A 26,892-nucleotide genomic window follows, 5' to 3' on the forward strand; every position below is an offset into this window, starting at 1 on the left:
ATATTTAGAGCCAGTGAAGAGGATACAGATTAAGAGCTGGCACCTTTGGGCCCATAAGCAGCAGGTAGTCAGGCAGAGGGCCAGGTTAAAAAAAAAAATCTCCACCGTTCAGTCACTGTCCAACCCTTCCACCAGTTTGACAGAGTCCACTTAATTGGACAGGGAAAGGGAAACCAGAGATAGCATTTAAAAAAGAATTTCCACTGCTTTTATAGACCATAGCCATATTCTTCTCTTGACCCTTCATATCAGAATAATACGATGTTCACAGGACGTGCATTTTCTCTAATTTATGTACTTTAGAAAGCTAATGATAAACGCTGAAGCAAATTATCAATTCTGGCAGGTCACATAATTGCCTATCATTTAACCAATTTAACAGTTGGATATAGGTTGTTCTGAGAGGCGGAAATTGTTGGAAACCTTGATTCCTTCTGCTGACAAACTCCATAGATTTGACCTTCTAACCCAAGTAAATCTAGTGTTTGAGTTACACAGCATGCCTTTCTTCAGTCTAATTTGCTATAGTTATAATAATACCACTTGGTGTAAAATTTTTATACTCTACAAATATCCGATGGGAGGGTTAGTATTGTCTGGATAGCTGGAAAATAACCGTAACATTGGTGGAAAAAAGTATAATCAATATTTATTAAAAGCCTGTGTTGCCCTTAAAAACCTAGTGGCTGGCAACTTTTTTCTGTTTCTTGCTTGTAGCATAACTCTTAGTAGCATGCCAGGAATCCTTTTCTTTAAAGGTCTTTGGTAGAGGTAATGTTGCTCATGTTAAGTTAGTACATTTTATTTGTCAAAAACAGCTTCTGATATGCTCTTGATAAACCCCAGCCTTCGATATGAATACAAACTGAAGGACTTGGGACTTGTAGGTTGATTCATGGATTTTTCTAACTTGATAATAGTGCCTTATTGAGGTGGTGGCCAGTGGAAAAGTGTGGCTGTGACAAAATGTATGTTTCAATGCTAGTCTCTAACATACGTGCCTGTTTGTACCATGTGATTTGTAACATTACCACAGTGACAGCTGCAGGGGCATTGGGAGTGCTGACCCCATCCTGCCTGTCTGGGTTGTGTTGGATTATCTACACATAGTCCTGTGACATCAATGGTATATATTTATAGGATAAAGCAAAGTTAACTTATGACAAAATCAAATACGCCACATGGCGCGATAGCGAGTTTGAATCTGGCAGACCTGAGTTTGTACCCTGTCCTTTTACTAGCTCTGTGACCTTGGGGCTTGAGTTTTCTCATCTGTAAATTGGGGTAATGTTGTGAGGATTACCTTTATATAAAGTATTCAGTAAATCTTATTTTTCCCCTTCTTTCCTCAGTTGCATTATTGTGCGGAAATTTACTGAACAGGTCAGCCAAAAGCATCACATTATTATTAATGGTTTCAAAAGAGACCCTCTTTTTCCCCCCTCACTCTCCAGTCTATTATTTTCAGCTAGTATGTTTGGAGTATCTATTGTTGTCATGGCTCTTGTATTCAGTTATTAGGAGGTGTATAATACAAGTTAGTATTAAAAAGATAGAAGCCGTCAAACCTTTTTTCATAAGATGGGCAACATTGAAATGGACAAGAACCAAGAAGCTGCACTGCCTTACATTTCTGCAGTAGTTAGGAGTGCAGGGTCATTTCACATCCGTTCTTTTACTTGTTTTCTTATGACAACCTGAGATGTAAATAGAGATGGTTTTATTTTCACCATTTTCCAGTTGAGAGCATTGAAACTCAGGGAAGTCACAATAGTAAATTACAGCTAGACCAAGATGTACCTTGCCATAAAAACAAAACATTTCAAAATACGTAAGTGGTGTTTGGTTTTTGAGTGGGTATCCATCCATCATCCACTAATACAGAAATAAGTCAGTGAGGGAAAGTAAGAGCGGAAGCAATAAAGGGAGGACACAGAACATGGAAGATCTAACAAGCGGGGGACAGAGTCTGAAGGTCACACGTGGGGAGTGGGTTGATGAAGCCCGTGATGAAAGGGGCAACTTGGTACTGGCCCATTTTAAGATCATGCCACAGTGGCCAGAAGGAGCTTCTGTCAGTGTTTCACAAGCAGTTACTTTCCCTCCAATACCAGGTTGTCCTTTTGCTCCTTGTGAATTTAGTCTAACCTCGTGACCCCAGCTGTGCCCCTGTTGTTTGAAGAGACTCCAGCAAGATACATGGTCCCTACTGCCTTGTTTTAGCAGTTCCTCATAGGCCAACTTCTTATATTTCCTTGTTATATTTCCTGTTAAATCCAGACAACAAGCTGGACATGCTAAACATGGAAAATACTGCACATGACAACAAGCCATTAGGCTGTGTTGCCCATATCTTAGACAGTGCAAGGGTTTTCCCCATGGAATAATTCCAATGGCTAAGTCCACTCTACTTGTAAATAACTCATAAGATTGGCCTTTCACGGGTTCCCTGGGGCATTGTTCTAGAGACTAATAGGTTTTACTGATGGGAAAATTTCCAGATATTCCTTAGCCTTACTCTTCCTCTCTGCTTATTTATCCACTCACTCACATCAGTGTTTCTTCAGCTGTTCTTCAACAATTTCTCATGGGTTGACATGAGACATTTAGACTATTATTTCTTGTGTATTAAGTTATGTGCTCTTCCTGAGTGTAAAGAGATATTAAATAGCTCTAATTATTACTTCTAAGACTTAAAAGCTACCGGCTGGCTGGCTATATGAGATACAGCATTTACAAATGAAGGAGCACATCGATTGATACATACTTCTGTGTCTTTTAGCTCTCATATCTGCTTAGCCTCATAACTTTCTCAAGCTCGGCAAGATTGGATTACCTCTTCTTACCTTTGATGCCAGGTTCCCATTCTATCTTACTACACCTACCTTACAGGAGAAATGGAAAGGAGTGGGAATGAGAAGCCAATCGTATTTGCTCACGGGTAGACCAAAATGTGCCCAACTTGTGTTTTTTGAAAAAGGGGAAGGGTGTCGAAAGGTTTGCTGTAAGACCTGCATTACCTCTGGGACCATTCCCTGGGACATACCACTTCTCTGCTATTTACTTGCAGAATTGGACTACATTGGGAGTCGCTAGTCTAAGCATTTCAGCTTTTTCCCAGCCCTGCTGCTATTGACAGAAAAGTGCAGAAGCTGACTGGACCCTTATGGCACATTCTGTGTTCACTGGGAGGGTGGGGTTTATAGGAAATGCTGTTGCTGCCATCCTAATCTAATTGTGGTGACTTGAACTTCAGTTGCTTTGATAAATTGAAGGTTTGAACCAGGTGATTCATGAGGGCCATCTAGCTCTGTTATTCTAGGTCTGATTCTACCTTCATGTATAGAGAGCAAAAGGTGGTGTGCATAAGCATGCCTGTTCATAGGCGCACTCAGATGAAGAGACATGGCTCATGTGGTACAAGCAACACGTCTCCTTTTGAGACCTCCAGTATTTGTGCCTTCGCCTCTTAAATTTTGCTGTCCATCTTTAACATTCACTTGGGAAGAACGCTTGCATTTCTGATGGGTCTGCTGCCGCCTGGCCTCCCACTGCTACATCTTTCTTTGAGGTTCACATTCCTGACAGCCCTGGGGAAGCCAAGGTGGCAGAAAGAACTGGGAGGGAATAGAAACAGTTTCACAGTTTCTCCAAAGTCAGTGAAGTGAAAAACAGCTGTCTCTGCGCTAGCTGGCAGAATGTAGCCTGCCGGCTAATAAAGGCCATTAGAAAATGCAGGCTCCCTCCAGCCAGTCGTAAGCCTCCCCTGGATTGTGATGCCTTTCATCCTGTGAAGTACCATGGGAAGTGAGGGATTCTGAAAACAGAGCAGGAAGCCAGGAACCTGGAGCCTGTCAACCAAGGGCAAACTAGGACCAGAAGCAAGGACCAACCCCAGGAGATGCCCAAGGGACAGAGGTCAGTGTGGGACCTGAAGTTAGATGATGAGTCTATCAGGGGTCCCCCAGACCATAGCAGAAGTTCAGTCAGTAAGCAGGCAGTGGGGCAGTAGCCATGCAAACAGGTAGCTCAGCTCACAATAAGGACGTCTTATAAATGAGACTACCCCACCTCAGACCTACGTGCTTCCTGCTGATCTCTTTGGAGAGATCAGAAAGGAACCTGGCCGCAGTGAGGAATACGGGGTCAGGACCCAGTAAATGAGCTAGATCCTAATATGACAGCTCTCCAACTTAAGGCTAGTGGACCCCGTTGTCTCGTTTCTAAAATATCATTGACATCTCCAGTATTTGGTTGGCTTCCTAAGTCAAAGCCTCAAGATCAGTGCATACGGAGGAATTTGCCCTGGCACAATTTCTGTCCGCCTTCTGAAGGACAATGCATTTCATCTCCCCTGTGAACTGTATTTATATTAGACCAGGATTCAATGCTCCTAAGTCTGTGACATATTTTGAGTATGAAGGGGTCCTGAAAACATAGTAGTAGCTTTTGCTTAAAAATCAAGGTTCTTGAAAGAAAAACCTATTGCCAGAGCAAGCTGTATGTTATCGTTTTCAGATGAACTCTCCATTAGATGCAAATGATTTAATAGACTTATAGGCTGTTGGAGCTAAAAGGAGCCTAGAGATCATGTAACCCAGCCTCATTTTTTCATGTGCAAAAAGTAGCTTCCAGAGAATTTAAATGATCTATAGAAGGGCAGAACCCAGACCAAACAACCCACTCTTAAATTCAAAACCAGGGTATTTTTCCTGTCGTGTCAGATCTCACATGTGGGTGAGCATCAGAATCCCCTGAGGCGTTTTTTAAAATGTACCCACCCAATCCCCATCCCTGGCGATTCTGATTCAGAAGGTCTGGGGTGAGGCCTGGGCATCTGAACTCTGACCAAATTTCCCAGAAGACTCTGTACCCAAAGTTTGAAAACGATTGCTCTTAGAGCCATTGGCCCGAATTGCACTGAAGGTCTTTGACCTCTCAGAGGTCCTGCCAAGACCTTGTTTTCCATCTTTTGGGAGATGGGGAGCTGTGACTCCCTACAGGTCAAAGCTACCTGGCAGAGGTCTCATCAGACCAACCTAGGAATGAATCTTTAGCCTTAGGAGCACATTGGAAGATGACATGGGAAGAGGATGGAAGCCTTGAAAAGAGATCTTCTTCCCCTCTTCTCTTGCTTCCATTGAAATGGTAGGTGACCCCAGTCCCCTGACCAGCTCACAGCTATGACCAGACCCTCCCTTGGTTCTGCTGCTCCCAGTCACCCTGCCTGGGTCCCCCCAATGTACACAGTGGCCACTTTCAGAGAGCACGAAGATAATCAAGAAGGTTAACTTTCTGGGAAGCCCTCCAGGAGCATGTTTTTATTGTGTTCGAAAGCTGCTTTATCATCATCACCTGATGACATTTATTAATTGCCCAGCTGGGATGCTGGTACACAGGGTGACTGACGCGTGAGTATTTCATAATAGATTTCCCATCTTTTGGTAGGGCAGCCCTTTGAATTTATAGTCAGATCAAAGCAAACAAAATTCCAAACTTTAAATTTCTTACCCCAGCCTGTTCCATCATAGGAATCCTTTTCTAAACCACTTTCTGAGAGTAATCGTTGCTTTGTGACATTTTCTCTTTTTTTAAATCTGAGTTTAATAGAAGAAATACAACCATGGTAATAGATTTTCATTTCTCTTAATAGGTATTTCTTTTCTCGTGTTCGTCCTTCAAGAGTTAGAACTGCAGTACGTTAGTGTTTTGTCTGTTATTGCAGCTAGCTGTATAAACAGTTAATTACTTGTAACTTAATTTGAATATTATACAGAGCATTTGTCATAGAAGATATAAAGCAAGATCCAGGCAGAAAAAAGTTAACTTGTATTTCCTCCAAAGCAGGGGGAACAAAGAACAAACAGCTCTTGCTGCAGGGAACAGACACATATTGAAAACAAAATAAGTGAACTAATCAGATTTCCAGGTAGTGAAGAACAGTACTTGGTGCACAAGCAAAACTCGCTTTTTGCTTCCCATAAATTCAATTTATAGATGACTTTTCCTTCCTGTCTCATGCACAGTCTTCTCATTCTGTCTTTTTCCTTCAAAGCTCCAGTGTCTCCCACTCCCCACTTTTCCTGACCCTCCTTAGTGAAACTCGTATCTTGAGACCAGGTCTGCGCCAGGACACATCTCCAGTTTCATTTTTCCTTGGTTAGGTAAACCTTCCTGCTTCTCTACCCAGCTTTATGAGGCCTGAAGTCTTGGTGAGGCGCTGGGTAAGCTCATCCAGAGACAAGCACCCTGAGTGGTATCTTAAAAAACAAACCACTTTTCTCTTCGTGATGATTGGTTAGCAACCCAGGGTTGCCATCATTTCCCTTAAATTATCAACACCGCCAGTAGCTGGCATGCTGCTATGATAGTCAACCCCTCCAAGAAAGCCATGATTCAAAAATCAGTTGATGAGATTACTGCGTAACAAAAATATTTGAGGCAAGTGGTTAGGATGGTTAGGAAGGTTTTAATAAGCGGAAATGACATGCAATCTCAGGTCTCCAAGGGCACTGTTCTTATTTGTGAGCTCCAGTTGTTCCTCAGTGGCTTGAATGAGAAAAAGACGTGGGAAAAGAGCAGTGTTCATGCCTGAACCACTCTCTTCTTTTGGTGATTTACCCAGCTGTTTATAAAAGGAGTTTCTGCAGGCCCAAATACGTGAATGATGAGCAAAAGCAAGGAATCTCTTTCCCCACATTAAGATTAAGTGTTAGCAGTTCCTTAAATGAAGGAAGCAATTTTTTATAACTTGCAAAGCTTCTCCCTCATTCTTTAGGGAATTTCCTATGTTAATTTATGCAGTGTTAAATTTATGCAGCGTTGAAATTCAGCCCAACAGCAGCTACTTACAGAACCAATAGAGAAAGTAGAAGAACCTATAAGGTGAAAGCTGAATAACACAGACCCCACCAGACCTTCGGATCCCTCCAGCCAAAAGCCCTGGGGTCTGGGTTGGAGGAGGTTTTGTTGCATAACTGGAATATAATAATAACCCAGAATGTTTGACAGATGAATTCATCTTTTTAAAAAATCCAGCCTGCCATTGTGTTTGTTAATTTCTCAGATAGAATTGAGGTGGTTTTGTACCACCTCTGCCACCCTTTGGTAGCAAGTGAATGCAGTTTGACAAAATGTTTATAGATCAGCCCTGGTGCTTTTCTGTGGTGGTCCCACATGTCTTCAAAGAGTCACCACAAATCAGCTGAACTGAACCACTGTGCTGTCTTTGAGGATTAGAATTTTAATACATGTAACAGGGTATTTTGTGAATGTGGTTAAAGGGGTTATTAAAATGTTATTTAGTGTCTTTATGTGAGACTGGCCTGCTCATCCTCAGACCAGCCAGGTCCCATCTTGTCCCTCTTTCTGAAAGATAGCCTAACATTCTTAGCATGATATGATTTGGTTGAAAAATTACCCATCTATATTTGGTTGAGGTTGCAGGGAGAATAGTAAAAACAATCTCTAGACTTGCGATAACACTCTTAACTATTGCTTCATTAAGTTGTGGCAGCTGCAGATTATTTTGCAATATTTGAAAAGAGGTGCATTGTCATGTGGTTATCCTTGTAACCCTAAGCCCAAAATTGTAGAGAGGGGCACAGCTGTGTAATCTTGACCAGGCAGATGACAGGTCCAAGCTCCCATCAGTGTGTTGAAGAAAGCAGTGAACCTATAACCCCCCAAATGCAAATGGCCCAGTGCCATCATTTATAAAGAGATCACTCTCTCCAGTAACTGAATTCCTTTAGATAGGCTCACTATAGATCCGCTTTATACTGGCTTCCATTTTGTATTTAAGAAAGCATGGGGCCGGGCGCGGTGGCTCAAGCCTGTAATCCCAGCACTTTGGGAGGCCGAGGCGGGCAGATCACAAGGTCAGGAGATCGAGACCATCCTGGCTAACACAGTGAAACCCCGTCTCTACTAAAAAGTACAAAAAACTAGCCGGGCGAGGTGGCGGGCGCCTGTAGTCCCAGCTACTCGGGAGGCTGAGGCACGAGAATGGCGTGAACCCAGGAGGCGGAGCTTGCAGTGAGCTGAGATCCGGCCACTGCACTCCAGCTTGGGCGACAGAGCGAGACTCCGTCTCAAAAAAAAAAAAGAAAGCATGATGTAGTGAGGTTGTCTATATACCTGGAATTCAGAGAACTTACCATCCATGTACTTGGAGAGACTCACACAGATCAGTTCACAAGCAGGCGAGCATAGCTGAGATGCTGTGATGCTGTGACCCTGCCAGGTGGTGTCTCTTACATGGTGGCTGCTCAGTGTGTTATTTTCCCAACGAACATGGGGCTCGTGCCTCATATTCCAGTGTGAGTTCTTACAGGACAACTCTGCTGAGCAGAATCTTCCACTGCACCTACTTGGTTTTTCCTATTTTCTCTAAATGCATCTAGCTTCTTAAATTTACTTTCTGTGTGACCTAGTCATTGTTTCTCTGACCACCCTGTGTGTTACGTCTAAGTCTGCCTGCCTTTGTATCTTATTTTGTGCCCTATGGACATAGGCTTCTTAGAAACCTATAATGATGGACACTTTAGGATAATCTATCCAGCCTTTGCTCCTGTAGCCCAATACACCGTCTTGTTTGACTTCTACTCTTTCTATTCTGTCCCCTGAATTTCAATCATTTTTAAATTTTTGACCCTAAATTGTTGTGTCTAGAGACCTTTGACCTCAGAAGGCCTGCAACTTCCTTTTAGACATTGCCATTTTGGATGTCTCACCCAAAATTGTCTGACAAACCTAAAATTTAAGTCATCCTCCTCCTTCTCAGGATCCCACTGGCTTCCCTGTTTCTCTTGGTGACCCCATCACTGTCCTTGTCACCGAGGAGCCTCCCATACTTTGGGTGTCACCATTTCCCTTTTTCTTCCCATGTGGCTCTAGCTCTTGTTTCCGCCCTTGTCTAGTTTCTAATCTGCCTCCTCCTTGGCCTTCCTCCCTGCAGACTCCCCTCTGTTGGATCCATCATGCCGAGGATGTCAGGTTAACATTCCTAAATGCCATTCTCCTATGTAAAAGCATTCCTCAGGGTTTTCTGTGGCTAGCAGGATATGTCTCAGCCTGGCGTCCGTCCTGGGCCCTTTACACCCTTTCTCTTGGTCAGTCCTGCACATGTACTCTTTCTTCCAGCTAGGCCTCACCCCTCAGGAGTCCGTGTGTGCTGGACTTGTTGTCTCCCTGAATCCTGGCCACTGCTTTCTCCCCTCATTCCTCCCAGTCCCACGCCAGTCCTCCCCCTGGATTCTCTCCATGGTGGAAGGTCTTTGGAGAAGCCTTCCCTGCTTGCTCCAGCTACAGGCGTGCCCTCTGTTCCAGGCAGAACCATTCCTCTTGTGAACTGTGACCGTCTCTGGGAGGGGACACAGAAACTGGGAAACAAGGAAGGAAAAACTTACTTTCTACGAGATACTATTTTGTTCCTATTAAATGTTATGCTGTTTATACAGTAAAATAAATTTTAGCATGTAGTTAGCAAATAAATAAAAGTTAGCAAATTATTACCTTTTATTATTGCTGAATGTTCCACCGGTGTGTGTAGTGGTTTCCCCAGTGCACTGAACTGAGTGCAGTGGTACCTGGTAGGAGCTCAGTGGAGAGCTAGGTGTGTGGATGGCTGGAAGGGTGAGTGCTGGCGGGAGGCAGGTGGGAATGAATGAACTGGAGGCAACCTCGGCCTCACCTTGCCTCTCTGGGTGGTTGCAAAACTAGAGGGGAAAGTAACACTTTTTTCTTCTTAAAGACCTCTAAAAATGGAGGCAGTATACCCCCATTTCAGCTGAGTATAGAGTTTTCATCTGAGAGTTAAGAATTCTTCCTGTCTACATCCGCATCCCCCAAATTCCCCCAAATAAATAACTAAATAGAATGCAGGGTCCATTTCTGCAATCTGGGAATAGGTACTAATCTGTGTAGCTCTGTCTAGCCTCATGAGCACATGAACATCTGTGTTCTCCCTCTCTGGGAAGGAATCTTGTGTTTGTCTAATGAAGAGATTCTCTCTCAGAGCCTTTGGAGTTGGGGTTTGATCCCCGCACTGCCTTGGCCATAGCTTTCCCCCAATCACTGCATCCGTCAGCTATGCTCCCAACATTTCCAAATGCCCCTACCAGGAGCACTTTTGCTTTCTATTAGAAACAGAGTCTTACTCTGTTGCCCAGGTTGGAGTGCAGTGGCATGATCATGGCTCATTGCACCCTCTGCCTCCCAGGCTCAAGGGATCCTCCCACCTCAGCCTCTCGAGTAACAGACTACAGGCACCCACCACCATGCCCAGCTAATGTTTTTGTTTTTGGTAGAGATAGAGTTTCACTGTGTTGCCCAGGCTGATTTCAAGCTCCTGGGCTCAAGTGATCTGCCCCCCTACTTGGCCTCCCAAAGTGCTGGGATCACATGCGTAATCTACCGTGCCCAGCCTTGTTGGGGTTTTCAACCCATATGGTGGTGAGAAGGGTCATTTAAAGATCATACATGATAAAACGATGGTGTTGATTAAAGGAGCAATATTTTGAGAACAGGAAGCATATGTCTTGTTTTCTGTGTTTTTAAAGTTAGATATTTGAAAAACAATATCTATTGAAATTTGAAAAAATCATACTAAATAGTTAGTGCCATTTATTTTTTGCCCGCTCCTGGTGGTAAAACTTACGCTTTCTGTTTGTCTTTCAGAGCATGCTTGAGAAGGGAGGATAAAAACTTTCAGAACGAGCAAAACACCATCAACGTTAATTCCAGAGGTGGAACATTTTTTTTCCTAGTAAGAAAATAACCCATTTGAAGAGAAGACCACTAATGAGAAGACCACTAAAGAGAGACACCAAGAATGGATTCAGCAGAATCATTTCACATTTTGAACAGCAGCAGTTTGAAGGGCCAAAACCTTGATCAGGAATCAGTCATTAAAGGACGCACTTCAGTATTAGTAAACCCTCTTATGATGATTAAAAGAGAAGGACAGCCCTCTCCACCATTTGGTACTTTCTATTCAACTTCCACTGACCATAAAATGTTTCTCTTCTGAGCAAGCCCCATCATGTGGTGAACCTCCACCCTAACAAAGTAGGATGGGGTGGGGGGCTAAATTAATTGGAGTGGGGTGAGGAGAGGGCCAGAAAACATGGATCTGGGGGCAGCAGTGCTGGTTGGAGAGAGCCAGAAAACAGATGTGGAGGCCGCAGTGCTGGGTGGAGTTGTCGAGGCTGTGGCATGTTGGGTTTCTCTCTCTTTCTTTTCTCCTTTGATTATATAAGAGCTGTTTCATTTTAACTTATTATGGTGATTATACAGGCAAGAAGACAAAAAGGAGAGAAAATGTACCTCTTCTACTGGAATAATGTTTATGATTACAAGTGAGATACGGTATTTTTATCAATATGAAGGCAGCCTTGGCTGATACAACCTCTATAGTGAATACTCACATCTTTACTTCACTCACTATCAATAATAAATATATTTTCTGACGAAGACTGGCATTGTAGCTCCTCATGCATTCCTTCGGCTGGGTTAGGTGGCTATGCTTACGGAAACTGAGCTGATTTATATTGTTAATAATTTGCATTTGTGCTGTACCTTTCCTCTCAAAGGCTCCAGAGCATTTCGTGGAGCCTCTGACAGGCAAGTGATGCTTATAACTTGCCTCTCAGGTAGGTAGAATTCAGGAAGATCTTTACAAATTGTGTGAACCTTCCTTTCTTTGGGATGACTTAAGTCATCCTGCCTGGGGCAAGAACTAGATTAGATAACCTTGGTTAGGACCTTCTGACCCTGCAATACTACAAAACGTTCAAAGAAAATAATTCAACCATTAGTTGTTTTTTCCTCTTTCCAATTTTTCAAAACTTCCTGATTATAACTCTCCCTTTTTTTTTTTATTTACCGTGATTGGTGCTTCAACCCTGGAGTTGAGTGAGTTGGAAATAAGTAGTCACACTAAAGCGAAATGGGAAGGTTCTCTGGGGACATAGGAATACCAGTGCTCTGTGATATCCTTTAAGTGTCTTTTGTCATGTAGGATTTTTATTTTATTACCAAGCAAGTGAATTTAGCAAAAGAAGACAGAATCTGTATCCTTAATCTGTGTTCAGATTCTGGCTCTGCTGTGGAATTCAGCCAAGTCACCCAACACTTCTTCAACTGCGAAAAGGGGGCAAACAGAAGAACTAACTTTTAGGCTTACAGTGAAGAGTTCAAATGGTTACTCACCACGTACGTTTGGTCAGACCCAGTAAATGCTTGCTTGTGTGATGATTCAGTAAACTGGCATTTGGAGTTGGGGTTGTAGAATGTATTCACATGCCCAAGTAACTTTTATTTAAAGTCGGGATGTACTTGTGATGGGACAGTCTCAGCCAACCCATGTGAGTGTAGCTGCAGCTCCTTTTTCATTCAGGTTCCCTGGGCGATGGCTCCCTCCAAGTGACATGTTCATGGACACTTGGGCACACACCTGCTGGCCTAACATTGATTGTGAGCAACACTGGAGGCTCTCCTACCATAATTACTAATGTGCTCTGTGATGACTGCTTCGTGAAGGTTTTTTGGTTGGGTTTTTGTTTTGTTTTGTGGGGGGCTTTCAGGTTTCTTTTTTAATGGTCTGAAAGAAGCTGGGTTTATTTCAGTGTGAACAGGGATTCACTGGTAACTTGAGAGCAGCACGTTTTGATGCTGTCAGGGTGGCATCCAGGTAGCTGCCTGAGAGAAATGGAAAAACCTGAGAGACACAAGACAAATGTTTACATGGCGACTTGCTGTAGTGTTTGCAAATCAGCTAACTCACAAATTCCCTCCTATACTGTTTTGTTTTGCAATTGAGAGCCAAGCGCTTGGCACATCCCAGGCTGCCAGTCTTGCCTCTGGCAGGCAAATGCAGCGCTGTAGAGTCAGGCGTCTAAAGTGGGCGAAATCCAGGGGAAGGGGGTTTGGTTCGTCAGGCCGTCCCTCCCAGCATTGCTTATTAATTTATCATTCTGATAAGCATGGTAGGTGCGAGACAAAAGCCAGCGCTTTGGGGAAATAAAAGGATGAAATGATGCCTTTCTCTCCATCCATGGAGAGCTCCCCGCTGATGGCATCACAGTTCTACCAGGTCACAGTAGCTTTCCAGACCACTGCTTGGGAAGAATGTTGTGATTTATATGAAACTGTGGAGTGGTACATTCCAGTCAGTCGGTTTCTCACTTAAGTAGAACACACCTTCAACCACAGTAGCTTAGCTCATGAAGCCAAGAAGAATAAAGTGTCTTGAAAGCTGGTCAGAGGTTATCACACTAAACAAATGTTTGATGAACTTATAGAACACAGCTGGGTTGAATCAGCATGAAGTCCTCTTTGAGAAGTCAATAACATTGCAGAAAACTTGTCAACATGCACTGGTTTAGGAAAGTATTGACTAATCATGATTAGTAGCAAATGTAGACTGCTAAAAGCCAGACGCCTGTGGCCAGTTGGTCAACCCACAAGACTCCTCCCTACAACAGTTTTTAGCAATATTTGGCTTAGAACTGACCAGGTAGTCACGTGTCCTCGACTTCTTGGGCTGAGAAATGGACAATGTGTGGTTCTTCACTTGCTGTCTTCCAGCCTGCAGGTATAATTGCTTTTGCCAGAAACCCACATTTCAGTGAGCTGTAGGAGGCGACCCTTTTGAGATTTAAGAATTAAAGCAATAAAATTTCAGTTAAATTAGGAGGAATAGTTCAAGAGATCTATTGTACAACATGCTGACTATGGTTAATAATGCAATAATGTATCTTGAAATAATTTTTTTAAAGAATTAGCATTTGAACAATTGAAAAGGCAGCAGTAACTTGCTGTGCTTCAAACCAAGTGAGTTAGAAAATAGTCTGTTTAGAGTTACTCCTCTTGAAAGGCTAATGTTGTGAATGAATGAGTTGATAACTCATTCATATCTCACTGCTCTCCTCCTGGCTTCCTCTCCCAAGTTTTCTCAGTCTCTGCTTCCTCCTCTCTTCTCTGCCATCTTCATCCCCTCCTCTAACCTCCTCTGTGTGTTTACACTTTTCTCAGCCTCTCTGGCCTCCCTCCAGAGAAGCAGTGACAACGGAGTGCACAGTGCATCCTCCTGAGTGCAGAGTCCTGGGCCCTTGACCCAGCTGTGCTCCATTTGTCAGTGGGGACAAGTCACCTCTCTCTGGTCTCTCACTGTACAGTGGCCTGCACTGGGTCCTTTCCATTATGATTTGTGTTTTTTGATGCTTCCCTTCTTTTCTCCTCCATCCTCTTAAATCTTTTAGTCCTGTATTTAGTACTTCCTCTCATTTAGTAATTTCTTATTCTTACAGTTCTTATAAACTGGGTAAGTGGAATTTACCATTAAATTCCATTAAATTCTCTAAATGAAAACTATATTTGTGTTTCTTTCTCTGTACCCTTGATGGTACTTTTTCTACAGTCTTTGGTCCCCATTCGATTTTTGTTCTCCATCAGTGCCCTGAGGGATGTACTCTGTGGGCAGGCTGCATCTAATCTTGGAAGTCATCTTAGGACACGTAGCCCATTTGTGCTGATGACACCCACAGTCCAAACCACCCCCAGAATAGGGGACGTGGTGCGGGTGCTCCGAGGCCTGCACCGGCCAGTGAAGAATTCACGTTCTGGCTCAGGAGTCCACGGTTTAGTTTAAAACCGTCTTCCAGGCATCTGTTTTAGCTTCTTCCTCCCAGCCATTAAGAGCATGTGGAATGGAGCAGATTTCAGTTTTTACTCTCCTTCCATTGACCCACTTGATTTTGAGGTACCAACAATAACTGAAGCAACATAAAGGAAATAGAGGAGGGGGAGAAGGACCCATTTACTGACCATAAAGTAGAATGCTGGCTCATGGTGATCAAGGCTGTGCCTGGAGGGGACTGGATGTGATTCCCAGAAGCTCCTTTCACTCTCTAGGGGCTTTTCTTTCTCCTTTTTTTTTTTTTGAGACAGAATCTGGCTCTGCCACCCAGGCTGGAGTCTTGGCTCACTGCAACCTCCACCTCCTGGGTTCAAGCAATTCTCGTGCCTCAGCCTCCCAAGTAACTGAGACCACAGACATGTGCCACCACGCCAGGCTAATTTTTATATTTTTAGTAGAGATGGGGTTTCACCATGTTGGACAGGCTGGTCTGGAACTCCTGATCTCAAGTGATCTGCCTGCCTTGGCCTCCCAAAGTGCTGGGATTACAGGCATGAGCCACTGCACCTGGTCTTTAGGTACTCATTCTGACTGTACCATATATGAAAAGTCACTTTTAGTTATTCCACTGTAGGTGAGTCAGAGCTGTATCTGTTTTACAGTCATCCCCAGCCTGCGCATGACCCAGGGAGACTGGAGTGGTTGGTGATTTTTCAAGCTCAGTGAAATGGGAAACTTCAAGGCCCTCCTTGGGTACTGGGAGGTTGGCCCTGCCCATCTCCCCTGGACGAGCTCTGCTGCTCCTGGATAGCACTGCTTTATCCACAATGGAGGATCGGACTGGTAAACAAAAGACAAAGTAGATTTGTTCTCCCGTACCCAGAATGAGAGTCATCTTCCTCACCCAAAAAGGTTCCTTATGCTAGGAATTTTAGCCAAAGCACCAGACAGCCTCCGGAACTTTCAATTCCATTACCTTAAGCCCAGAGTCATTGGATCCTGGCTTTGGGAGAAAAACGACCAACCACCTAATTCATTCTCCTACCTCCAGGCTGATGTTTGAATGGAGATGGTGGAATTTTCTATTTCATGTTGTGCTCTCTCTCCTCTTGTCCCTCTAGCCTCAATATTGCTGGCAGAGCCCCTAAGAAGAGTTGATTTGCTTTAGTTTATGGGGAGAAAGCAAAAATCCCCCAAATCAAAGGTATCTTCCACTTTTCCTACCCTTCCTACTAGATTTATGGTCATCTCTAGATCGTGATAATATCCCCTTGTATTTCAGGGGACAAGCCTATGTTAAATCCAGATGTTTGTATTCAGAAAATATGGTCATCAAATTGATGCTTTTCAGTTAAGGAAGTTGGAAACTGAAACAATTTCAGTCCCTGCAACTCCTCAAACCAAGTCAATTCTGTGGCAAAGAGCTTTGCTTCAGTTTGATAGAGTACTTCAAAACTCTTGTGGTGATTTGGATTAGGTGAGGCCTCTAGACTCTTCAAAGGCTTTCCCATGCAGAAAAACTTTACTTACCTACCACTCCGCCCTGCACTCCCTGGCAGATAGTCTCTCTCCTGGGAGGATGCTTATCAGGCAGGCAGTGGCCATTGTCCCTTTGTTGAGAGGCCAGTCTGCTTCGAATATAACCTTGCCTTCAAAGTAAATTACATTTCTCTGATGGCTTTGAAATGCAAACATGGAAGCTGGAGGTCAGTGGTCAGTTGCAGGCGCTTAGCTGTGCGCCTTTCTTCCCAGACTTGCCCCAGCACAGAGCAGCCTGCCAGGGCTGGAGTCCAAGTGGCTCATACTTGGGGAGCCTCCTGCAGAGTCCTTTTCCCTGTCAGGTCTGCCCATCAGCCAAGCTACTGCTGGGCCCTCCTCACTGCCCACAGCACAGGTTGAAAGCCTCTGCTCACTCTCTCTCTCTGCCCCTCCTTGCAAATATATAAAGTCGAGGTCGAGGGCCAGATGACTGGGGCCAACTGCCTATTATCTGCTGCCTGTGCAGTCCAAGGGATGAGGGAAAAATCATTTTCTTCATTTCATAGCCACAGGCCATGTTTCTCAGTCAGCATCAAACTGGCAAAGCCATGCCAGCCTGCACATTTTAGCTTGACTTTGCATCTCCCTAAGGTAATGCGCATCCTGGTCTCAGAAGCATGACCAGGAAGTCATTGAAAACAGTATTCAGCCTCCAGTTGAAGTGGCATTGTTGTTTTATTTCAAGCTTGGAAGGCAGGCTGCGGAGCAGGGGCTGGGAACTCCACTTCAGCAGAGGGTGAATAGGATGTCGGGTAACCTGCTGGCAGGAGTTTATTTTCAGTCACCTCCGTGTTCTTAAAATGCCTTTGCAGCAGCTGCATGTTAAATGTGAACCCAAAATAAAAGAGCCCACACTCTTCACCCTCAGGTGCTTAACACAGAACTTAGACGTATCAGTGACTAAGGCGGAAGGTATTTTTCTTCTATGGGAAATGAATATATCAGTGAAGTTAGATGTTATATTTTAGAAGCAGAAGAGGGGTTATGAATCACCACTAAGGTGATGATGTCTCAGGAACATCAGAAGTTTATTGTCCTGAGTTTTTATAACCACTTTCAACTTCCTCCTCATTAAAGGAGAAGCTTGTTCATTGCCTATGGCTCAGCATGGACCACTTAGCTCACCACTCCTGCCTTATCTGGTTCCCCTGAGAAGGGGTTTTTAGCCACAGTACCGTGTCACACTGGCATTGCCTGAATCATTGCCTGAATTCAGCATAGCCTCTGTGCACCGGGTACTGTTGCAGGTGTCAGGGATATCGTGGTGAACAGGACAGACAAGGTCCAGACCTCATAGGTTGTACATGCTGGGGGGAAGAAACCATAACCATGTGATGTCTGGTAGTGATGAGTGATATGTGAGATACGAATGGGTAAAGGAATGGAGCGCTCAGGGAGGGGGAATAGAGGTCTGTGAGGGTGCTGTGCTACTTTAGATTAGGTGGTGAAAACACAGCTATAAGGTGGTCACATCTGAGTAGATTCTTGAATGTAGTGAGAGAACTAGAAGCCAGGTATGGTGTCATGTGCCTGTAGTCCCAGCTACCAGGAGGCTGAGATGGGAGGATTGCTTGAGCTGGGGAGTTCGAGGCTGCAGTGCACTATGATCATGCCTGTGAACAACCACCGCAATCCAGATGGGGCAACATAGGGAGATACCATCTTTAAAAAGGGGAAAAAAGATCCAAGCGAAGTGCATTCCAGCTTGGAGAGCAGTAAGCACAAAGGTCCTGGGGCAGAAGCTTGAAGTTTCATGGGTTAGGGGAGCAGTAAGGAGGTCTTCATGGCCCTAGCAGAGTGAAAAAGGCCCATTGCTCTGGGATGTGGGTTGACGGAGGTAAATCAGAGCTGGAACAGGCAGGACCTTTTTGTCTTTGATTTGAATTTTATTCTGAGTGCAATGAAAAACTATTGGAGGGTTTTCTGCCAGGCTGTCAATGTGATTGACATTTACAAAAGTCCACTGTAGGCTGGGTGCAGTGGCTCATGCCTGTAGTAGTGCTTTGGGAGGCTAAGGTGGGAAGATCGTTAGGCCAGCCAACACAGTGAGACCCAATCTCTAAAAGAAATTTTTTTCAATAAAAAAATTAGCCAGATGTAGTGACACACACCTGTAATCCAGCTACTCGGGAGGCTGAGGCTGGAGGATTGCTTGAGCCCAGGAGGTCCAGACTGTAGTGAAGTATGATGGCACCACTGCATTCCAGCCTGGGTGACAGCAAGACTCAGTCTCAAAATATCCAACCAACCAAACAAAAAAAAAACACTCTGGTTGCTGTATAAAGAACTAAAGAACTATCCAAAGTATAAAAGCGAGGCGAATATTAGGAGGCTATTACATTAACGATCCAAGCAGGAAGTGGTGACCCGGACTAGAGTGATAGCGTGGAAAAAGTGAGAAGTCGGATTTAGGAGACACGTAGACGTAGATAGACCCAACAAGACAGCCTACTGCATTAGATGTGGGACATCAGGGAGAGAGGAATAAAATGTAAGGACCCCAAGATTTGCCTGAGCAACTACTGAATGGTACTGCCATGTATTGAGATGGAGACACTTAACATCTACAAGAGTGGGAGCGGTGTGGGCAGGAAGCAGAGCTTCCGTTTTGATCATGTTAAGTTTAATATGTAATTTATGACCCCTAGTAGAGATGGCTGTGCAGGCCTTTGGATGTATGTCTGGGGCTAGAGAGAAGATTTCAGGTCCTCGTCAAGACGGCATGGAGCCTTGGCACTGGCCTTGGATGTGCTTGCCTATGGGATGAGTTTGTAAAGAGGAGAGGGCTGGGACAGCTCCAGCTCTCTAACACTGGGAAGCTCAGGAAGAGGGAGAGGAGCTGGCCAAGAGCAATGTGAGAGAATGGCCACTGAGGTGAGAGACAAACCAACGCAGACATAGAGACCAAGGGAAGGGAGCGTTTCAAGAAAGGGGGAATGGCCAGCTGCACTAAATGCTACTGATGGGTTGAGAAAGATGACAGCAGAATTAGCCAGTGAATTTGGCAACATGAAAGTCACTTGATGAGCAGGTGGTGACTGGGGAAAATGAAAGCCTGGTCAGAATGGGATTGAAGAAAGAATGAGTTTGGAAAATGAAGACAGTGAGAAGCAGCAAAACTTTTTTTTTTTTAAGGCAGTGTCTTGCTCTGCCACCCAAGCTGGAGTGCAGTAGTACAATCTTGGCTCACTGCAACCTCCGCCTCCTGCATTCCAGTGATTCTCATGCCTCCGCCTCCCAAGTAGCTGGGACTACAGGCATGCGCCACCACACGCAACTAATTTTCATATTTTTCAGTAGAGACATGGTTTCACCATGTTAAACAGGCTGGTCTTGAACTCCTGACCTCAAGTTATCCATCTGCCTCGGCCTCCCAAAGTGCTGAGATTACAGGCATGAGTCACCACACCCAGTCAGCAGCAGCATTTTTAAGAAGTTTTGCTTAAAGGGAGAGTAGAGAGGGAAGTAGGTAGAAGAGATGTGGGCTCCTAGGGAGATTTCTTTTTAAGATTGAAGATAGAGCCCATTTTATAAGGAAAAAAGCAGAAAAAGAGGATAAGTTCAGGGGAAAGTCCTTGAGTAGGCTAACAGGCTGGGATCTAGCCTTAAACAGAGCAGGGAGAGTTTATCCATTGTAAATAGGAGGAAAGTTCAGTTTATGAGCACAGATGCAGGCAGGCTGGTGGATGGTCCTGAGAGGATGAGGTCATTCTCTTCTGATGGTTTCCATTTTCTGATCAGCCATGTGGCGTATCCCAAGTTAATGTTTGCTAGCAATAATTAAAAGTAACTGAGTGCCTTCCTTTTCTCACTGCCTTTCTTCCTTCCTGAATAACTCAGTCCAAAAGCCCTTAGGTAGAGCCAAGCAAGGTGGGCCCCCACACAGGGGATGAGAGTGGTGGCGGCCAAGACTGGGATGCCTGAGCCTGAGCAGGAAGAGAAGGGTGTCCGTTCGTGGTAGGACTAGAACCTGAGTGATGGGAGGAGGGTGGTTATGTTGTCTGGGGGAAGAAGGGTGGCTGTAGCAGTGGAAGAGTGATGACATACAGAGGACACTGATCTAATAATAAACATTGAGGATAATGAGAGCCAGGTTTCTTATTGTCAGATAAGAAAGTTACAAACATGGAAAGGGAGAAATTAAAATGACCTCTGTAGCGCGGGCTTGGAATTGGAGATATTGAAGTGAAATTGTGGTGATAGATAGATACTGAAACAAATACATATATGAATGCATGCATATTTATATGTATCTATTCATACTCATATTATGCACATATGTATGTATGAATGTACATTCATTCAGATATTCCTTAGATCTGTCATTGAGAGGAGCTGGGAGCAACAGCATTCTAATAGCAGTGAGCTCACCATATGCCCAGATCTTCGATCTAACCACCATCCTTCACTAGAAGGAACAATGACTTCTTGAAGAAATGGCTAAGCCCTAGGTAGGAAAAAATACAAGATGAGAACGTACCAAAAGGGCAGTGCCATCTTGAAGGGGCTGTCACTGGCCGCAACTTGGGCAGATTTAACCCCAACTGAGTGACAAAGGAAGGGTCCAAACTGATACCATGGGTCCATGCTAATGTAATAAATAATGAATAAATAACTGGGGAAAGTAGAAAGCGTTCCCTTAGTATAGAATGCAAACTAATAAATGCTAAAGGAATGATAGAATTGTGAAATTATTATTTGACAACCACCATAGTAATAATTCAGCCAAGAAACATCAATTGGATGTTAAAACTAGGGGGGTACTTACTCTTCTGAGAAACAGGATGGATGTTTACATGTTAAATTCCCTTCCAACTTACGAACTACAAAACTAAACAGAGTAAATTCTTACAAAGAAGAAACCTAAGAGACATCACCAAAATCAAGTGATCAACATTAACATGACCAGGAATGGGCCACATCAAAATGTGATAGGATGCAGTGAGAACACAGCAGCAGCGCTTCTGAGACCATCCCACCAAAAGGATAGTTCAAGAAAGGGGACTAGCGTGAATCTAATCATAAGGAAAACATCAGACACGCCCGAGGGAGGCCCAGTCTACAAAATAGCTGGCCTGTACCTTCTGAAGTGTCAAAATCATGAAAGTCAAGGGAAAAACTCTCAAAGAACTGGTCCAAATTGAAGAAAACTAAAGAGACACAATGAAATACTCTACGTGACCCTGGACTGGATCCTTTTGCTATCAAAGACATCACTGGGACAATTGCCAGAACGTGAACAGTGTCTGTAGATTCGATGATAGTAATATAGCAATGTTATTTATTTGCTTATTTTGAGGATTGTATGGTTGTTATAGAGGAGATTGCTCTTTTGGGGAGTATTTAGGGCTGATGGGGTATCATTTTGGCAATTCACTCTCAAATGGTTCAGGAAGAAAAGTTTGTACTATTCTTGAAACTTTTCCATAAGTTTAAAAGCATTTCAAAATAAAAAAGAATTATATGTTTTAAAAAGCAGCAAAGGTAAAAGAAATTTACTTTAAAAATGAATTGAATAGCTATGACATTCTTAAAGAGCTAGAAGGGAAGACTTGCTCTACTAGAATCATTATAAAGTTACCACAATTAAGAGAGTGAAATGATATGGAATTGATGGATGGGACAGAATAGAGAGTTCAGAAACTGACCTATGCATATGTGGTTGGTTGATTTATGATGAAGTTTGTGCTTCAGGTCAGAGGGGAAAGAATGGCCTTTAAAAAAAAAAATGGTGCCAGCTCAGTTGGATATCCCCATGGAAAAAGAGGAAAACTAGACCCTCTCTTACTCCATACTTGAAAGTCAATCTCAACTGGAGTATCATTTAAATGAGTAAACACCAAAGCTTCTAGAATATAGTATAGAAGAATAGTTCCATGACCTCAGTGTAAGGAACTATTTCTTAAACAGCATGCAAAAAACGCTACCCTTAAGGGAAAAGACTGATAAATTGTATTCCTTTAAAACGGAGAATTTTTGTTCATCAGGACATTATGAAGAGAATGAAAAGGCAAGCCTTAAGAGGAAGATATTTGTGAAACAGCCAACAAAAGGTCATATCCAGAATATATAAAAAAGGCCTATAAATCAGTAAGAAAAAGACAGCTAAATAGAAGAAAGAGCAAGAGACTGAAATAAGCACCTCACACAAAAAAAACGCAAATAAATGACCAATAAGCATATGAAATGTACTCCATGGAACTGCTAATTAGGGAATGCAAATTAAATTCACAACGAGATGCTACCATTTATCCTCCAACGTGGCAAAAATGTAAAAGATGGAAAATACTGGGCGTTGTCAAGGATATGAAACAACTCGCTTCTAATACATTGCTGGTAAGATTACAAATTGGTACAGCCCATTTGGGAAATGATTTGACATTTTCTATGAAAGCCAAATCTATACATAAATTATGACTCAGCAATACCATTTCTAGGTACATACTTAATGTTCAGTAGCATTATTCATACTAGCTACAGAGTAGAAACAACCAAGTGTGCATCATAGTAAAACTGATTAAATATATTGAGGCATCTGGACTATGATGCAATCATGGATGACTGATTTATGGCTACACATAAAAACACAGACGATTCTTACAGTGTTGAGCCAAAGAAGTCAAATACTAAAGAATGAATATTGTGTAATTGCATTCATATAAATTTTAAGGCAGAAAAATGATAGTTTTTAGAGATGAATGCTTATGTAGTAAAAGTTATGAGAAGTAAGGAAGTGTTACTATACTATATACGGACGGCAGTTACCTTTCTTGGGGTTGGAGGGCGTCCTGATTGGAAAGGGACAGTAATGGGACTTCTAGGGTCCTGCTACTATTCTGTCTCTTTGCCTGAGTGGTGAATGGGTATATTTCATTTATGTTATCTGTACCTTGGTTTTCTGTACTTTACTGTGTGTTTTATACTTCAGAATAAAAAGGATTCAAAATAAATTCAAACAGGTTCAGGGTGATTCCTATGACAAAGTCATTTCCACTCCCTTGATAATACCTACCAGGAACTGACATTTGTTGAGGAGTATTCTGCACCAGGCACTGTATTAAACATTTCAATATCTCCTGTTGCCATCTGGGCACGGTGGCTCACACCTGTAATCCCAGCACTTTGGGAGGCCGAGACAGGTGGATCACTTGAGGTCAAGAGTTCGAGATCAGCCTGGCCAACATGGCAAAACCCTGTCTCTACTAAAAATACAAAAATTAGCCAGGCATGGTGGTGTGCACCTGTAATCCCAACTACTCGGGAGACTGAGGCAGGAGAATTGCTTCAACCCCGGAAATGGAGGTTTCGGTGAGCCAAGATTACACTACTGCACTCCAGCCTGGGTGACAGAGTGAGACTCCATCTCAAAAAAAAAACTCCTATTGCAATAATCCTATAAATTAGGTATTTTTATTATTCCCATTTTGCAGGTAAGAAAACTGAGGCTTGGAGGGATTAAATAACCTGCTAAGGATCATACAGTGCGTAAACAACCCAATCGGCCCTCCCCAGAAGTCTGGCTCTTAACTACTGCATGAGCTCCTCTCTATCCAAGCCCCACCTCGATACTAGATCTTTAGGACAACCGTTGTTATAAACCTCCAAGTTTCCCCCATCCCCACAGTGTCTAGTACAGTGCGTTTGTACAGGACAAGCCTTCAATAAATGTTGAGCTGAGTGAAGGAATAAAAGCCCCATTATTTTCATCAGCTTTCTCTCATGTACTGGGTGCGGTAGCACAAAGTATCTTGTCTGTGCAAAGTTACTGAGATTTTGAGCAGAGGAAAAATAACTGGAGAACCTCCTGCCTGTGGCTGATGCTAATTTTGCTCACTGGGGTCTGTCAGGCAAATTCCCCACTTCCTCTTTTGCTTTCCCTGCGCTCCAAGACATCTGCCTAACTCCGTGGTGTTCCCCCGCTCGGCCTGCCACCCAGGAAGTGGTAGAGGGGGAGTCACAGCCGGGCTGTGCGCGCGTGCACTGCTTCTGTCTCCGGAAGGTCCCAGGTGCAACCACTCAGCAGGCCCCAGGTGGGCCACTAGGGTGCAGGGCACAGAGCCCAGCCATTCTAAATAAATCTCCTAAGTCCATGTGATTGCTGGGTTTCCAAGGTCTCCTGAGGCAAAAAGATTTTGGAAGGAAAGTGACTGTTGGTCTGAAACTTTCAGGCCCTAGTCAGTGGAGATTTGTTACTTGTACACTGGCTTTGGAGCTGGAGCTGCTCATGAATGCAGATACAGAGCAGATGGGTGGGGCTCCACGTAAGGTCACCAGCTCAGCCTTTGAGCCTGCCTTTGCTAAGCATCCTCTTCCTGTTGCTAGTAGATTAAAAATAAACAACTGCAGAAAGGAGAAAATCAAACTTTGAGAACTCTACACATTCTCTCCTGAACATTTTTTGTTTTGTTTTGTTTTGTTTTGTATTTTTGAGACAGAGTCTCGCTCTGTCGCCCAGGCTAGAGTGCAGTGGCACAGTCTTGGCTCACTGCAACCTCCACCTCCCAGGTTCAAGCGATTCTCCTGTTTCAGCCTCCTGAACAGCTGAGATTACAGGTGCCTGCCACCACACCTAGCTATGGACATTTTTTTAAGAGACAGAGTCTTGCTTTGTCACCCAGGCTGAAGTGCAGTGGTACGATCATAGCTCACTGCAGCTTCAAACTCCTGGCCTCAAGCAGCTCTGCTGCCTCAGCCTCCCAAAGCGCTGGGATTATAGGTGTGAGGCACCATGCAGTGCCCCTTGCTGGATTCAACCATAATTTCAAGTTGCCCAAAACAGCTGTTTATTTATAATTCTCCTGCCTATCCCTCAACTCTCCCCAACTGACTCCTCTACCTCTTGACTTTATGACACCCCACTCATCCACCACATGTTTGTGTCATCTGGGCTTAAAGTCTAAGGTTCATGGACTCCCCCACTCACCCACCTGATCTTTCCAGCCCTCGGATACCATCCATTTGGCCCAGACAGCCTTTTAGAGCCAGGAGAACTTGGGTCAATTCTTGGTTTTATAGACAGTTTAAAGCCACAAAAATAATGTCCTTAAAGTGAGGATTACTAGGCACTTTAAAGGTTATAGGCAGTCTGTAATATCCTTCAGGAAGATCACTATAAATCTGCAGAGGATGGTATAAAAGGGTCAAGTCTCTTCCAGTTCTTTTTTCCGTAATATCTTGCCCTAGACAGTAGTAAATAATGGTCTCTGTGGCTTATCCAAGTGTTAATATCTTCCTTAGTGACAGACCTTCAGTTTGTCCAAGTAGCAGATGGACAAGTCTTTCAGGGTAAAGGAGATCCCCTTCCCAGACCCAGGGATAAATTCTGGTTAACTTAAACCAATCGTAGTAATTTAACTTCACTTGCCAGTGATTGGCTCAGGAGTGGGCATGTGACATGATTCTGGCCAATGAGGTGTGAAGGAAGTCTGCCCAGTGCTTCTGGGAAAGTTAAACGGCGACAGGAGTGATGCCAGGTTCTGTTTCCCCTGATGGCCTTTGCTATGTGAGTGTACAAGATCTGGAGCTTTGGTAGACACCTTGTGAACATGGAGTGACGGGTCTGAGGACAGAAACTAAGATATGGCAGATGGGAAGAATCTATGGGTTTTTTTGTTTGTTTGTTGTTTTTTTGTATTGTTGAGCTGCTGAATTAATCAGTTAAAACTGTTCTACCGTTAGACTTCTTATTACAAGAGGCAATACATTTTTTCTTTTTATTATGTTGGATTGGGTTTGCTGTTATTGTTAGCTGAAACCTCCTAACTGATACATCTGCGTTTAACAAAGAGGTGCTCTCCCTCTCTCACTCCTGTTCTCTTTCCATCATTAGGGAGCCAACTTCAGGCTAGCAGGGACATGGGTTTTTAGCGATGTCTTCATAATCTCTTACCGGAATCCCTTTCTCATCAAATGCCTGGTCAAGGTTAAGCTTCTAATTTCTAGTCATGGAATAGAACAGTGTTGAATGAAGAAGTCCTCAGCCAGGCGTATCAGAATCACATGGCAATGGGAAAGGATCTGAATAGACATTTCTCCGAAGAAAATATACAAATGGCCAATAAGCATATGAAAAGATGTCCAACATCACTAATCATTAGGGAAATATGAATTAAAACTTCAATGAAACACCAATTCACAACCACTAAGAGGGCTATGATTTTTAAGAAAAAAGAACAATAAGTGCTGGTGAAGACATGGGAAAGTTAGAACTCTCATACATTGCTGGTAGGAATGTGAAATGACACCACAGCCTGGCAGTTCCTTAAAAGGTTGAACATGGAGTTACCATATGACCCAGCAATTCTACATCTAGGAATATGCCCAGGAGAAATGAAAACATAGTTTTATACAAAAATTGTACACAAATGTTGACAGTAGCATTATTCATGATAGCTGACAAGTGGAAACAATCCAAATCTCCATCAACAAATGAATAAATAAATGTGGTATATCCATACAATCAAATATTATTTAACAAAAAGGAATGGAGGTCTGATGCATGCTACAACATGGGTGAGCCTCAAAAACATTATGCTAAGTGAAAAGCCACTCACAGAAAGACCACGTATTATATAGTTCCATTTATATGAAATGACCAGAACAGGCAAATCCACAGAAATAGAAAGAGAATGAGTGGTTGGCTAGGGGTTAAGAGAAATGAGGAATGACTGCTAAAGGTTTTCTTTTTTGTGTAAAGAAAATGTTCTAAAATT

The 26,892-nt window shown here is 43.4% G+C and overlaps 1 protein-coding gene across 2 annotated transcripts in view; it reads left to right on the forward strand.

The window, feature by feature from the left end:
• The window catches only part of CHCHD3 (coiled-coil-helix-coiled-coil-helix domain containing 3), a 297,752-nt gene extending 286,272 nt beyond the window's left edge, over nucleotides 1-11,480 (forward strand). For both annotated transcript variants that reach the window (XM_033195050.1, XM_033195051.1), the window contains one exon: nucleotides 10,681-11,480. In XM_033195050.1, coding sequence (XP_033050941.1) covers nucleotides 10,681-10,704 — 24 coding nt within the window. In that variant the 3' untranslated portion in view covers nucleotides 10,705-11,480. The remainder of the gene's footprint in view (nucleotides 1-10,680) is intronic.
• Nucleotides 11,481-26,892: the final 15,412 nt, after the last annotated feature.

Source organism: Trachypithecus francoisi, unplaced genomic scaffold, assembly GCF_009764315.1.
Source record: "Trachypithecus francoisi isolate TF-2019V2 unplaced genomic scaffold, Tfra_2.0 Lachesis_group4, whole genome shotgun sequence".
NCBI classification, from domain to species: Eukaryota; Metazoa; Chordata; class Mammalia; order Primates; family Cercopithecidae; genus Trachypithecus; species Trachypithecus francoisi.